The sequence below is a fragment of the Euprymna scolopes genome, chromosome 11 (genome assembly GCF_053919585.1).
Source record: "Euprymna scolopes isolate OS-2025 chromosome 11, ASM5391958v1, whole genome shotgun sequence".
Taxonomy (NCBI): Eukaryota; Metazoa; Mollusca; class Cephalopoda; order Sepiida; family Sepiolidae; genus Euprymna; species Euprymna scolopes.
In genome coordinates, this window is record NC_136492.1 from 101257560 (window position 1) to 101273682 (window position 16123).

Below are 16123 nucleotides of genomic sequence, written 5' to 3' on the forward strand. Positions count from 1 at the left end.
ATCGATTTATTTTTTTAAATTGGAAATCTGGTTATAAAAAAACACTACATGTTTAGTTAGAGCTATTTTGTTATCAGCCATACAAATATTTTTAAAAATTGGGTAGTAGTAAATTTTAAAATATTTTAACAAGCGAAAATGTGAAATATAATTCTTTTGGTTCACGTGTACGAACAGTAACACACTTCTAATTTTCGTCCTTTAAAAAATGTTTTCAGTGAGTTATTATCGAATGGAAACTAATCTATCTGATTATTAAAAAAAAAATAAAATAAAAAAAAATAATCAATATTTAAATATTGTAGGAGGTGCTCAGTTAAAAAATAAAAACTGTAGGAAAAGACATGAAATGTAATTAAAAATCAAAATAACATTAATTCAAAATTTTTAACAATTTTTCAGCTTTAGCAAAAACTTGCTTTTTTTATATTTAAATAGAATTTAAATACTTGATATTTTTCCAAGCATCATGTTTTCTGTTAGAGGGACGTCACTTTTTTAAATAACATTTATTTTTGTCTGTTTATCATAATTCTTGTAAAGTTTCACAATGGTTAAACACCCTCTTAAAAAAAAAAAAAAAAAAACTCGCTTAATTCTATGTCTAATCCTAGGTATGAGTGGCAAGTCTCCTCCTAAAACCTTTAGCCTTAATAATAACGCTAAGTACAAGTGGCAGAGCTCCCCACTAAACAAACGTCCTCTATGACCTTATATAAGCGTAAAAAAAAAAAGCATAAGAAACGTTTAAAGAAAAGTGCACATGATTAATCTCCCATAAAGAAAGTAAATTTGTAAAACGCTAGGATCGTCTTGAAATGGTAAATTATTTTACATTTATGTGAAACCAACCCCCATTCTAAATTCTAAAATTGTTTTTGTTTTGTTTTGTTTTTATCAAGTCTTCAGGATGTTCACACATAATTTTCCTTAGCCCTATCATTAACCCAAAGTCAGAGTGGCAACCTTCCCACCTTCTCATAATTGCACAAAAACCCTCTTAAAACCACCCATAATCGCCTGTTAGAAAACAAACAAACAAAAAAACACCCAGATTTATCTATCATAGGAAAAGGGGTGGGGTAACTGCTCTTAAACGCTTGAATGATTCAAAATGGGAAATCATTTTACATTAAATTCTAAAATAATTTTTGTTTATCTTTTATTAAAGTTTTTCAAGTTGTTCACATGCAATTGTCTATAAAGGTAGAATCACATATTTTGGAGAGGTGGTCAGATGGGGAGGGGTAACAGAAGGTATTAATCTACAATAATACTAAAGAAATATTGCAATATATTCATTTTTAACCAATCCTAGATTTCGATTTCAGTTTTTGGCACATAAAATGCATTACAACTAAACTTTGAGTTCTCTTAACTTCTTTTCTTTTAACGAATACATGGCATTTTTAAGCAATCACAGCACATTTATGTGCATCTACTGCAGATTATTTAGAAACCATTCATTTCTGGATATTTTCAATAGCATATTCAGATTCCTTGCACAAAAATACACTTATATAGTAAATTTCATTGCTTAGTCTTGTGTTTTAACAAAGATATAGCATTTTTACTGAAAAAGTAGTGCAAAAAATGTGACAAAACGCATATGGTCTTAAAGAGGGGAAAATATCCAAACACGCAGGGCATAAAAATAGTCATAACTTCCTTGATTTTAATTGGATTTTAAAAATTTAAAAAGATTCTTTCTTAGCTTATCAAGCTCTTTCTATATATACCAATATTGAAATATTTTAAGCCATTTAAATTTTTTCATGTGTATTGCTAGTTTAGTAGAAACACACACAGACAAGATTACTTACAGATATATATATATATATATATATTAGATTTGTCACATAGATGTGACATTTTTATTTTAAAAAAAAATCATTCCCCCCCCATTTTCCCTTTAAACTAAAATATGTATTAAGAAATATTCACCTCTTATGAAGCATCATATATGTATGTATATTTAAAGCAAAAAATGATGTAATTTTTAAAATTAATAGAATCTTTTATTATTTATTTATTTTTTCCTTTGTTTGTATTAACCCTGAAAAGATGATCTTCCTATTTAGATAGAAAATTTCCATTATGCTAAAAGTCAAGTCAGGATGATGTATTGTGCTAAGTGGCATGAGTTTTAATAAAGAAATGTTGATATATTCATAAATATTCATAAAAACCATACGTTGACCATTTTGATTAAAATTTAGTTTTTTAATAAGAAAGGCCACAATTACAATTCATGTTTTCATTGGTTTAGTAGCACAAATTAACCATAATACTTTATTTTTGTGTTTTAAACTTCAATAATCTAATGTAGAAATTATTTTCAAATATGACATGGTCATAAAGTAAACACTCATTTCATTTTTTTTTTCCATATGAATTATTAAGAGTTTAAAAGAACTATTAGAGGTACAGGGTGACCCCCCCTCCTCCCAAAAAAAAAACAGGCCCCAACTCTAATCTTAGTGTTTTGTCCAAACGAAATTTAACAGTGTATTCTTTGTTCCAGCTCCCACTGGGGTCTTGGTGTACTCACGGTCGTTGATTCTGCCATGTCCTATAAAATAAGGGCAATCGGTGAATAAATAATAGAGATATCACGTTTTTTTTTGGGGGGGGGGGCCTGTATTTTGTGTAATTAAACCAAAGAAAGATGAACTTTTTAAATGTGCTTCTGTTGTATCAAGGAATGTAACAAGAACCTTCATCTGAATGTAAATAATAAAATCGTTTTATTTATCTCAAATGAAAATTTGGCTGAATTTTATTGCATTTTTTTCTCCATTCAAATAAAAATGACTGTCTTTTTTGAATGAATTTCTATCCCCTCCAAAAATTGCCGTTGACTCTTTCTGATTTATTCCTCTTTTTTCCTTTCCTTGTCCATTGCAGGATATTCAAACTGCTCTCATAAATTGTGTTGAGACTTCATTCTTACAACCGGAACAAAACACCAGTAGCAGTCGTCGTAAAGAACAGTTTCATTCTCTGATGGTTTTGGGTACCGTTCGTCATGCTTACTATGCCCCGCCAGTTTCAACCATCATGTCTTTGCTGAATAGAGCTTCAAATGAAGACCCTGACCTTGAGGTAAATAAAAACAATTATAATGCTACATGTCCAATCCATTTTAATATTACTCCCTCTTTTTTTTTTTTAAACATATTTTACAGGAATATCTGTATCAAGATGAGTTTATAATTATGAAATGCTTGAAAGTGCCGCCTTGATATAATTTTAGCTTGCAAATCCGACAATCAGCTAATTCTAACCCTTTCATTGTAGAATATCCTCAGATGCCGGAAGGCTTTCTACTCTAATATCTTCTTAAATCGAACTAGCCTTTGAAATTCCCTTCCTGTTTCCCTTACTACTTACATGCAAAAATTTAAATGTAATGTAAACAAACATTTTGCTTGACAATTCGCCACTTAGGATGGCCCTATGATTATAGTCACACAGTAGCCCCTTAATATATCTTGTTTAGGGTGAATAACAAATTGACAAAAAAAAAAGAATAAAAATTGAAAATAGAATCCTGTTGCTATGGTAACAGGAAAAGGTAATTCTAAAGATGCATCTTAAATCAGAAACAACTATTTCACAGCATGGAGCATGATGGGCCAATGATAACTTAGTTATACAAGGATGCACTTAACTAAATAGCTTTCGATTATTGTAGAGTTACATCTCATTAGAGCATCCTTTAATTATGCATAAGTTAGTTAAATGTTTAGAATTTTTAGTTATTTAGAATTCCACTTAATTGATAAACAAAAATACAAACAAATGTTTATAATGTATGTATCCATCACGAAACGAAGATGTCATGTTCCAAAAATCACATAAATTGATCAAATATTTTTTTTTAATCAAATTTTATGAAACAAGACTATTTTTTAATTAGCTATGTTTAATAAAGGGAGATAACTCAATTTGACCCATTGAGATCAAAAGCAGCCTTATAATAATTTACTTTTAAAATTGCTAAAAATCATTAAAAAAATTATTTTCTATATAAAAAAATATATATAATTGATCAATTTACGTGATTTTTTTGAATATGACGTCTTTGTTCCGTCATGGGTACATATATCAAAGATTTTTTTGTATTTTATTTTAGTCGCATTCTAAATAAGAACCAAATTTCTTATACTCTTCCCTTTCTTTGACATTGCTAGTCAGTAGTGTTAAGTTTCCTGAACATACCTTCCTAATTTTTGTAATTACTCCAGCACCAACTTCTGTGCTTCAATAGTATCACCAAGGTAAACAAAACTGGACAATCTCAATAGCTTTGCAATCCAAGTATACTTTCTTCATATCTAACTTCTTCCACTAATTGCATACAAATTTGTTGCCATTTCTTAAACTCAAGTACCAAATTCTTTTTGTTTATGTTTTTTTAGGTATCAAGTTTTTGCTATGAAGCAATGAGCAGTTTTGAATTCATTGCCATTGCTTGCCGGTCTGTTATGTTTCAAACCGTGACTGTTCCTGTTGAAGCAACTAATACCTCTTCAGTCCAGTCGCCTCACGCGGCGTTGCTGCAACATTCTGAAGGAAAAATGTCCAATCACGAAACCTCCTTCAGTAAATTCCCATCTCTGGCACATTCTAAAGATCCATTAGTGTTGGGCGAGGCAGTCAGTACCATCTTAGTCCCTCAAGAGTCTATAGTGCCATCATCATCATCATCCTTTTTGTCAACTAAAAATAACAACCTACAAGAAAATAATAATTTGCTATTCAAACAAGTAAGTGTTGTTCTTTAACATGACTTGAAATTATTAACCAATGTCTATGTATTGTTTCCTGGTGCTCCTTGTTTAATTTAATTCAAAATAAAAATTCATGTCTATATGATTAAAATAATCTATTCTGGGAAGAAATAGCATACATATTTTCTTCATAACAATCTCCATTATTTTTATTAATTTTTTTTAATTTGGAAAATAGTGTCCCAAAAAATTTGACATTTTAAATACCAATATCTCGGAAACTACTCAATGTTTCTTAATGAAACTGCACACACTTTTATGTTGAATATCATAATGACTTTTCTTTTTAAGTGAACAGTATTTCTCAACCTGAAAAGAGGTAAATGTCAAACATTAAACATAAAATCTTGAACTATTTCTATAAAAAAATTTGAGGTCATTTCAATCAAAATTGACAAAATTATTGGCCTGTAAAATGTCAAATTTTTTTGAACATCCTGTACTTTAAAAAAAAAGATATTAAAGCCATTTTAAATTAAAAACAAAATAATTTTAGTAAAATTAAATAATAAAAAAATAATTTGTATTGTTTGAATTATTGTTCTCGTCTTGAGTGTTACTCTTGCGCTTCAACTGATGTAACTTCCAACCTTCTTCAAGTATATCTTGTGAAACTCTGGAAATCTTCCTGTCGAATGGATTTTGCACAGAATGTCAAACGCAACCGTTTATTTAATCCATGCGTGTAGCATGCTTTCGTTCAATCAGCTACGCACTTGGTAGAAGTCCTAAGTAATTAGCAATTGTTTTATGTTGGTTAATCTTTCAAAGAAATTAATGTTTTGGTAGAAATATTCTGCTCTGATTATCTTTTGTTTACCTAATTTCTATTTGTTTTTTTTTCTTCCAGGGTCAAAATGCACCCCAGGTCGTCCCTTGTGTCACTTCCACGCCACAAGATTCATCTCAAAATGAAGATGCAAGCGCAGACATCATAATGGATGAATGCAGTGAAGTGGTTTCTGAATCAAATTCACCTGAAGCTATGAATTCAGATTCCGATATTCAGGTAAAACAAATTTGTAACTTTAATTTTTAATGATATCAAAGATTATTTTAATAATAGTTACATGATCATTTGGGCCCCTTTGGAAATCATTGCTACAGAGATGCTGACATATTTGTAAGGCAGAGGAAATATTCCACCCATAGAGATTAATCAAATTGTGTTAGTGAATATTATTATGTATTATGGGATTGATTATACTGTTAAAATTCTTGCATATTTATTTTGGCCATTTAAGCTCTAATGCTGTTGGTAAATTAGAAACCTTTGTTCAGTTAATTGTATACAAAAACACATATTTCCAATATGTGTTGTTCACCCTGTTGGCAGTGCTGCCACGAATTTGCTGACTGAAACTGTACAGAAGGGTAAAGCACCTCCTCGAAAACAGAGCTACCTATTGAGCATGGATGACAGGATCCTTTTCTGCTTTGGATGGACTGGTCATGTTATGCTCTAGTAGTTATAAGTTCATCCCCAACCATTATTCAACAAGGTTTGCATAGGCTTGAAAAGGTCTTGAATTTTGGGCTTTGTCTTGAAAAGGCTTTATTTCTATTATCTCAAAGACCTTGAAAATATGCAAAATGTCTTTAAAAGGACTTAAAAATCATATTTTTTAATGTTCAGTAAAAATTTGTCAGAATATTAAAAAATAAAATCAAAATAAATACATTCTTCTGAAATTGTATAATGTTATTTACAGTATTGGCAATACAAGAGTTACACCCCTTTATGCCAAAACTACCCGATGCTATGCATATACTTTATGGATGTAGCTAAAGTGAAATTCAAAATCAAGATCAATTCTATTAAAATAGTTTTTAAATATTAAAATGTTATTAGTTATTTTGGAGTTTATTATATCAGTCTTTATATATATCAAATTTTGTATTTAAAACTTGAATTTTGTCTGGGGAAGGTATTGAAAATATTGAAAAGTTGGTGCTAGTGCACTTACTGATCCGTACTATTTTTTAAATCATATTTCCAAGTTTAATTAAAATTTTATGTTTTTTATTCAATTGTAAGGTTAAAGTATAGAATAGTTACAAAGCACCCTCCCCATGTTAAGAATGGCTTTTTAAATAGTAACATTATTTCAGCATGGATCAATAAGTGCACTAGTACCGAAAAGTCCTTGAAAATGGACATTGAAAATCTGTATGAACCCAATCTTCAAAAGATTAAAACCTTATTTCTTCTTTTTATTTTCTCTTCAAATTGATACCAGAAGGCTGTGGCTGAGGATCAGCAACAAAGATTACAAATGTCAAGTAGTCATACTTTTAAAGAGTTAAGTTTTCTGAGAGTAGTATTACTGGTAGAGAGCTGCCTTGGGATGTTCTATTTTTTGTTGAGTAATGATGGTGCCTTCTGAAATTGACTTCAAAGAGCACTTCCATGTATTCTTGGAACAAAATATTCTAAGAATATAAATTATCTTACCAATAAAACTAGTAGAACCAGTGTCTTAGCATTTTCTGGGAAAATTGAGGAACCCAAGAAACGTTTGCTTTCACCCTCGAACCTCCATATAATTTTTTTTCTTTTTTTTTTTTTTTTAAGGCAAATTTTTAACTCTTTATAAGTATTAATTATTGTATTCTTTAATTATTAAATTTGAAGAATAAAATTTGCTCTCAGAACTGTAACAGAAACTCGTTATGAAGCAAGCAGACAAGAGAAGATATTGCGTTTTGAAAGAAACTACTTACCTTGTAGGAGATTTGTATATAATCATGTTTATCGTCTGTTTTCATTTATCAAGTATTTCATTTTGGCTTCTAGATGATGTCAGCTCATTAGAAGAGAATACACGCGGTTTCACAGTTTTCCTCTTCTTCGTTATTTCACTTGTATATATTTGTGATTACTGGTTGTTTTCACTTGTGGGATATTATATTTTGGTCTCCAGATAATGTTGGGTCATCAGGAAAAAATATGTAACGTTTTAGGGCCTTCCATGTCTCCACCTCCCTCACATCAATGAGGCCCAATTATTTGAATTTCATTTAAATGAACTCAATGCAATCAAAACTGGATGTTTAATGATTTAGTATTTCACAGTTTAGTATTTCATGTGTAATTTAATAATTGAGCATCTCGCATATTCATTGAGTGGACACGCTCTTATGGAAAGAAACATGAGAAAATAAAATCAATAAACAAACAAATAAATAAAAATAATAAATAAAATTAACAAATAAATATTCTCAGATAAGTACACTGAACGCTTGCTATTATCATGTGATGTTCCTTTTTGTCCAAAGCCACATTGCATATTGTTCGGTCATCTCTATTAAGTGTTTACTAGCTGTGACTTTTTCGGCCTTTATTCCAAGCTGGTCTAGAAGTTGGTATAGAGAGCCTGCAAAGAAATCTCCTGCTTCAATTTCAACAGCTCAAAGGATTACAATATAATTTTCATGTCAGCTCTCTTTCAAGATCTTTGTATTTTTCTATCTTGTATTGATATTGTTTTTCTGGCTCTCATAAAGTACTGTCAGTTCAGTCAAGATAAGTTGTGTGCTTTTTCTTGGTGATAGAACAACATTTGACCATTGCTCCTTTTCACTTATAAATTTAGGTTAATTATCTGGGAGATAATCTGCGCCAACTATCCAACCCAAGAATATTTTGACTGAGTACTAATAATAGGCCAGCTATACACTAAGACCCAATCCACATTTTTCCTACCTCAGCAAAAAACTTGTAGCTTATGTTAGTTGCTTTGAGCTTCATGTTATTGCTGATTGCTGTGGTTAGTTTATCTACTACCCTGTTGTGCTGCCATGTATATTGATCATTAGCAAAGGCCTCTCTGCAGGAATTAAGAACCTGTTCCATAATCTGTTTTTTTGCATGAAGGATAGGTTGAATCATCTATTTGATGAGGTTGGTCATTGGCGGAAACAATTCGTAAGTTGAGCATATTATGAAGCTTAACCTCAGTAGTGCTATGTGCCAAATGCCCTTCTACATAAGGGATCTTTGGATAGCTTTTTCCAAGTTTGTCCCTTGTATCTGATGTGATTGTTAAACTCCTTTTATAAGCCTTTTGTTTTCCTCCTTGCTACTTATTTCTCTTATTTTTATTTATTTCTCTGACTTTCTAATTCCTTCCTGTTTTAAGAGATGATTGTACTGTCTTTATCACTGTCCTTGGAATTGTCCAGCATCTTTGGAACTTTTCCAGTTTTGAATTCCTCTGCAATAAACTTGAGTGGTAATATTAGTTTGTTTGGGTTGCTATATTGTGCTACATTTGATAATCTACTGATCTCTGCTTGTATTGCTTCAACTGTGCTTCATATACGAGTAGAGGCCATGACAGAATTGGGATGAGCATGTGTTGAAGACATCATACCTAGTATTTACCTTACAGTGGCTGATCATTTTTAGTCTCTCATCAACTACTTTGATTGTCACTTTAACCTGTTTAGAGTCTTTCAAGATGTCATCATACCATCTACCCAAGCTTTTTATCAGTTCTTTTGAAATGTTAGGGGTAGCAGACAGTTGTAAAATATGTTTACATATGATATTTTAATTTATGCAAATTTCAAATTTATTATTATAGAACCAATTCTTATTATTATATTGCACCCAATATATAGTAATGATTTAAAAAGTTAAAAACAAAGAAAAATGAGTTTGGTGTCATCAACTAGAATCAAAATCAAAACATTTAGTATTCCAGCATTATTCATTACCATCTGAGCTAAGTCCATATGTATGTAGAAGCTTAAAAAATAATGTCATTAAAGGCATAAATGTATATTTGCATATGCATAGAAGTAACACATTTATTTATTTATTATGATCCCTTAGCAGCTATTTTTACTGACTAAAAACCAATTTGAATAAAATAAAATATAAGATATGTTTGAAAGCCAAATCACAGTGTAATATTAGGAAAACAAACAAATATTTATTTGTTTGAAATTTATAAATTTTCAGAATCAATCTACCTTCATCAGCATTTTTTTTTTCTTGCCATGTTAAGTTGGAGAAAAGAAAATCAGTTAGTAAAAGTCCGTGGGTTATCCCTCAGTGGTGGTATTTTGAAATGCTGAACTCCAAAATATATAAATTATAAATTTCAAACAAATATTTGTTTATTTTGGTAATATTGTGTTGTGATTTGGCTTTCGAACGTATCTTATGCATGTTATATTTTATTTAAATTCAATCAACGCTTCTATTACGGAACTCACATCCCTGATGTCAAATTGAATTTTTTTCACAGCCTCATTATATTTGCCCGATGTGTTTCGTATTTCTTCCCAGGACAAACCTTATTTCTTGTATTACTTTTCAGTTCATGGAAAATGTTGGAGAGGAAGATTCACTTGACGACGACGATGATGATGAAGATGATGACAGCATTGTTGAAGATACAAATGAAGAACCCAAAGATGTAAGTAATTTATTAAATTTTTTTTTTTTTTCCAAATGAATAATTTATTGTTTTTTTTTCCCCCAAATGAATAATTTATTGATTTTTTTTTTTTTTTTTCAAATGAATAATTTATTTATTTATTTATTTTTTTTTTTCAAATGAATAATTTACTGGTATTTTAGCTCTACATCATTTTTAACACCCAAAATTGAAAACAGCTGAAGCTAAACTGAATATTCGCCAGTTTTTGTTTTTATATGAGAAAAATGTTTACAATTATTTCATATAAAGAAAAGGTTTATTCACAATTGGCAATGCATAATTTCATTGGACATATTTTAGTGGAAAATAATGAACAGATATATAAACTTCCACACCTCTTTCAAAAAAACTCAATCCTTAAGTTCACAGTAGAATTGAGTAATAACAAAAAATTCTATTCCTTGACGTTCTTATTGATACGTCAATAATACTTTCAACACATCTGTATACAAAAACAACCAGCATAATTTCCAGCCTCCTGAACGGTATAAGATAGCTATAATTAAAAATGTATTAAATTACGCAAAACTGATCTTATCCCCTAGAAAAGCATCACTTATCGAAATATAAAATATAAACCAGGTACTTATCAATAATCACTTTCCCAACTATAGTTGAACAAATACAACTAATGCTACAATCCCTACAAAACGCTAACAATAATATTAGCCAACATCATAATGCCAATGCTATTATATTTTACCAACACCTTACTATTAATAATATCGTATTCGAGAAGAGCAACAACGTATTAAAATGTCTGCCGTAGTGCATCAGCGACACACTTGGCTAATATCGGCCCATGGATTCGTTGATTTTAAAACTCAGATTTTTAACCCACTTTTAATCAACATTTTAAAATACTTTTTAACCTCCCATCACTCGATATAATTTATTGTGTTTTTTACTTTTCTACTTTCCATTTTCGTTTCTTTTAACTTTCACTTCATCAACTCCATGAATTCCACCTGAAGATGATGCACGGTTGAATCAAAAGCCCTCATAATAATTATGGAAATTTCATTTATATTTTCGATTTTGATATAAAAAAATTATACAGAAAATTGAAAAAATAATAAAAAGAATCATAAAGCAAAGTATCTCCATTGTATTTAATAATGTCTGCTTGAATAGATTATATATATATATATATATATATATATATATATATATATATATATATACATACACACACCACACATATAGGGTCAACATTGTTATATTGTATTTTTTTTTCCTTCTCAGCTCTACTTTCTACCCTTTTTCTCTTCACTGTGAAGATACTGGCTTCCTGACCTAAAATGCACTAAACATTGATGTTATCGCCCCCTCCTTTCCCTTTGAAAAATTGAGTCATGTTCTGCAAAGTAAAAAAAAAAAAAAACCATTTTCTACAAAACACAATGAATATTTGAAGATATAGAAAGAACTTGAAGCATAAAACATTTCCAAAATTACTTCAGCATTAAATAACCCAAAAGGATTGCTTAATATGCTTGTAAAACAAAGCAATCATATATTCCCTCTTCTTCTCCTCTCTTAATGTTGCTACTACTAATCTTTCACCTCTTCCCATCATCTAAAACATTCAATGTGTGAATAAGCAGACAAAAATTTCAGAATTTTAGTATTATACTAGACCACTTATTGAGTCCATATTTGTTATATCTGTCTATAAAGTTGCCAAAAGCTAATTTTCATTTTGAGGTGTGTACAATATTGTGTAGTATAATAATTCTTCAAATATTCTCCAAGTTCCAAATATCAAGTTTTCTCAGTTGGTTATTTATTACTGTTGAAAAGGTGTCCATTTCAATATTGTTTTGTCTTGTGACTAACAAGTCTGCAAAATTATTTAGTCATATACTCTCCAGATGTTTACCTTAAAAAAACTTATAAAAACACTATGTTGGACAACTTATATGGTTTTTTCACACACACACGCACACACACACACACACACACACACACACACACACACACACACACACACACACACACACACACACGTGTGTGTGTGTCAAAATTAAGCTAAAAATCTCAATGGATATAGTTTCTCTGATGTTTTAAGCTATTTAGGTTAAAAGGAAAACTTGACTTCCTGTTAAAAAACATGAAATTCTTTAAAGCTTTTATTCTGGATTAGAAAAGTTTGATAACAGTAACAAAAAGAAATGTTAATTAGTTATAATTTTTATTTTTAAGTCACCAAATTTTAGAATGATTATTTACACAAAATTTATTTAAATTTAAAATATATATTTTTTTTACTCTTTGCTAAAGCAGTTTCATTTCTATTTTCAGACTTCACAAGTTGATGACATGTTGAAGGCATTTGTTGAAGCACCACCAGATTCTGAATAAAAAGATTTCATTTTTTGCATTAAAGATTTCAAAAACAAATAAAATTCATCTTCATCTGAAATGTATGTTTTTTTTATATATATAAATGCCAGAATATCCTTCACAAAACTAGTAAAAGTAATTTCATTAATGTAACAGTTTTGCACCACTTTTATGTCCCCCTTACAAAAATTTAAATCTAAATATAATACTAAACCTTATGTCAAGAATTTTGATCCAAATCCATTACTTGATTTTGATTCTAGAAAATATCTAAACTTTAAAACCTACAGGGTCTTAAGAAGAAATTGAAATTCAGAGAATCTGGCTTGATTGGTGTCTAATTACTATAAATTAAATTCAATGCAAATCTGGGTATGTCAGCATTTACTGACCAATTTTCTGTGAATGATTCCTCAGCATATCTGCAGTTTACATAGACTGCAGGAATATAGTAAAAACACTCATCCAATGAAAAACCGATTGACCATACAACGTTACAAATGCACTGTGTGTGTGTTCAACAGATGACAGTTAATAAATTGTAAAAAAACATGAATTTTATTCAAAAAATTTATTTTATGCAAAAACATTTAAGATCATTAAGAAATTTGTAGATGTCACCATGAATCTAGCAAGCTTGAATAATATTTTACAGTTGAATCTCTATTCAACAAGAGGAAACACAATGTTAGAAGGATTTTCAAACCACACTGGGTCTTTGAAGGATAGGACCTTATTGAGAAGGAGGATTTCCTGTTGACAGTATGAAACCACATTGCCAAAATCGTAACTTTTCTAATAATAAAGAAGTACATTCTGTCAGAGACCACAGTTGTATCCGACTGTTAAAAAGCCTACAACAAATTTGGATCAGAAGAGTGCCAACACTTGAGTGTATGTATGTGCATGTGTGTGTATATATATATATATATATATATATATATATATATATATGGCTTCTGTTACAGGGTTTGAATCTATCAATCACTGTTAATTGTGACACTCTGCACTGATGATTCCCGAAAGGATGAAACACTAGTGTCTGTATTATAGTAAATAATAATTATATATATATATATATATATATATATGGCGCCAAAAAGAAAGTCTGCACTTGTCATTTTTTCAAAAATTTAAGCTAAATTGAATGTAACTGTTTAAACAACCTGTACCTCACTTGATTTGCCTTTTATTTCTCTATAATTTTATATTTTCATATTCTGCTTGTAAAGAGCAGCGCGTTGTATCTAGCGGTTGTATGGACATTATTCTTGCGTTGCCTATGCACAGTTCAAACATTTCAAGATACAACGCGCGGCTCTTTACAAGCACTTTTTCTCCAACTTTACAACATGGCAAGGAAAAAGAAAAGGAAAAAAAGAAAGAAAACAACATACTGAAGATGGAGTATACCTCTGAAATATATTTGTTATAAATTTCAAACAAGTAAAATATTTGTTTATTTTCCTAATATTACTTTGTGATTTGGCTTTCAAGCACACTTGGTGCATATTTTATTTTATTTAGTTAATATGTAGTAGCATAGCCCTTCTGCAATTTTTTGGACATTTCTTGAATTAGTCTGCAGCAACATATTAATGCACTTGGTCAAATTAATTTGACTTTGCAAGTGATCTATAGGCCTTGAACCATTGGCACTAATAATGCGCCACACCAAAACTGAACCTCACCACCTTGCCGCGTTGAAACTGTGCACCTGGGATTAAATTCTTTGTCCTTTTTTCGATGGACATACTGCCTAGCTTATTGAAATCACTTTCAACCAATATGAAGAGTCATGATTTTTATTGCATCTGACGAAGTCCAGACAGCGCTTTCTGTTTTATACAGAAATCATTGGCTTGCATCTTGCAATGCATCCTCACAAATTAAATTCCTTCAATCTGTTCTTAACTGTAGAAAGAGAGCACTTTTTAACAAGATTACATTGTTGTTGGATTTGGCGAGCCGTTTCAAATCTGTTTCTTAGGCTGTGACTCTTGATAGCATTGTCTTCCCTATAAGAAGTAACTCTAGGACGACGGGATTTAGGGGCATCACAAACACTGCCAGTGTTTTGGTGTTTTTGCACAGTCAGTTTACCATTTTTTTTTTATTCAATTTTCACCCCAAACAAGGCACAGTGCCACTTTGAAACAGGGGGCTACTATCAAGGACTTATTTAGCGGGGTCATTATGAAGGGAGATGAGTAGAAAGATGTTTGTTAACATTACACTTGAACTTCTGCATATCAGTGCAGTTGGGAAAGCAGAATCCCGGAAGGGAATTCCAAAGACCCGCAGTTCTGGGGAAGAAACTATTGGAGTAAAAGGCTTTCTTGCACCTATGGATCTCTACTGTAAAGGGATGAGACTTAGTAGCTTGTCGGGGGTAGTTACGTCGGGGAAGTACAAGTGACTGCAGTTCATCAGAGTATTCATCATTAAAGTATTTGTAGAACAGGCAGAGGGATGCAACATCTCGTCGATGGGACAGAGGCTGAAGCCTAGATGACAGTTCAGGACCTATCAGGTTGGCGACTCTCTTTTGAACCCTGTCCAGGAGTGAGAGACAAGCAGCAGATGCACCAGCCCAGATGTGACAACAGTACTCCATACATGGGCGAATGGTTGCCTTATAGAGGTATAGGATACTGTCAGGCGTAAGTAGTTTTCTAGCACAGTAGAGAGAGCCAACCTTCCTTGCAGCAGCCTTGGCAATGCTCTCAATGTATCTATTCCAGTTCATATTCCCTGTAAACGTTAGGCCGAGGAGTTTAAAAGAAGTACTTTTATCACATTTCAATCTGTGACCGATTTCTTCATTGGATAAACCAGAAAGTTGGAAATTAATGAGCTCTTGAGGATCACTAAGAAATATTCAATAAAGCAAGAAAAATAGGAGCACACAAAAATGCAGATAGTTAAATTTTATCATTTTTTTCTGTTTTTTGTTTTTTTCTATAGAAACATTAACAACTGAACGATGCTATAATAAAAACATGTAACTGACAGAAACATAAAAGAAACATATCAACAAAAGGTCCTTTAATATTTCCATCATCAGAAGGCTCAATGGGGCTTAAAATACAAGAGGGGCCCTTTGGCTAAATGTTCATCAGAAGACCAGTCAGTTCTTTAAACACAAGAATGCTCTACTGGCTGAATAGTTCCTGCCAAGTTAAGCGTAATACAATGGGGAGCTCTTCACATGGAGGGAGGGGGGAATCAATGACATGAATATATTAGCGGCAGTCATTTAAATTCAATTAACCGATGTTGGACACAATATTAAGTTTCCTCCAATCATTTTCCTTTTATTTAAAACAGAGGTAACAAGAAATATAAAATCATCAACCTTACCTTGGGTAATCCACCGATAAGATTTTAATCCAGGCATACATATGCAAAGAATTCACAGAAGGAAGGCAATTTTAAGCTTTTCCAAGCAGAGGTCATCTGACAGTGGTCTTTGTGCAAAATATGGTAAAAGTATGATATAGCAGGTATCCACTGGCCCTCATGGGA

The 16123-nt window shown here is 31.2% G+C and overlaps 1 protein-coding gene across 3 annotated transcripts in view; it reads left to right on the forward strand.

Annotated features, from left to right (window-relative positions):
* LOC145288002 (uncharacterized) overlaps positions 1–12674 on the forward strand; it is a 283397-nt gene extending 270723 nt beyond the window's left edge. For all 3 annotated transcript variants that reach the window (XM_080136001.1, XM_080136002.1, XM_080136000.1), the window contains exons 15-19: positions 2908–3105; positions 4425–4772; positions 5647–5805; positions 10127–10225; positions 12554–12674. In XM_080136001.1, the coding sequence (XP_079992127.1) occupies positions 2908–3105; positions 4425–4772; positions 5647–5805; positions 10127–10225; positions 12554–12613 (864 nt within the window). In that variant the 3' untranslated portion in view covers positions 12614–12674. The remainder of the gene's footprint in view (positions 1–2907; positions 3106–4424; positions 4773–5646; positions 5806–10126; positions 10226–12553) is intronic.
* The last annotated feature ends 3449 nt before the right edge of the window (positions 12675–16123 follow it).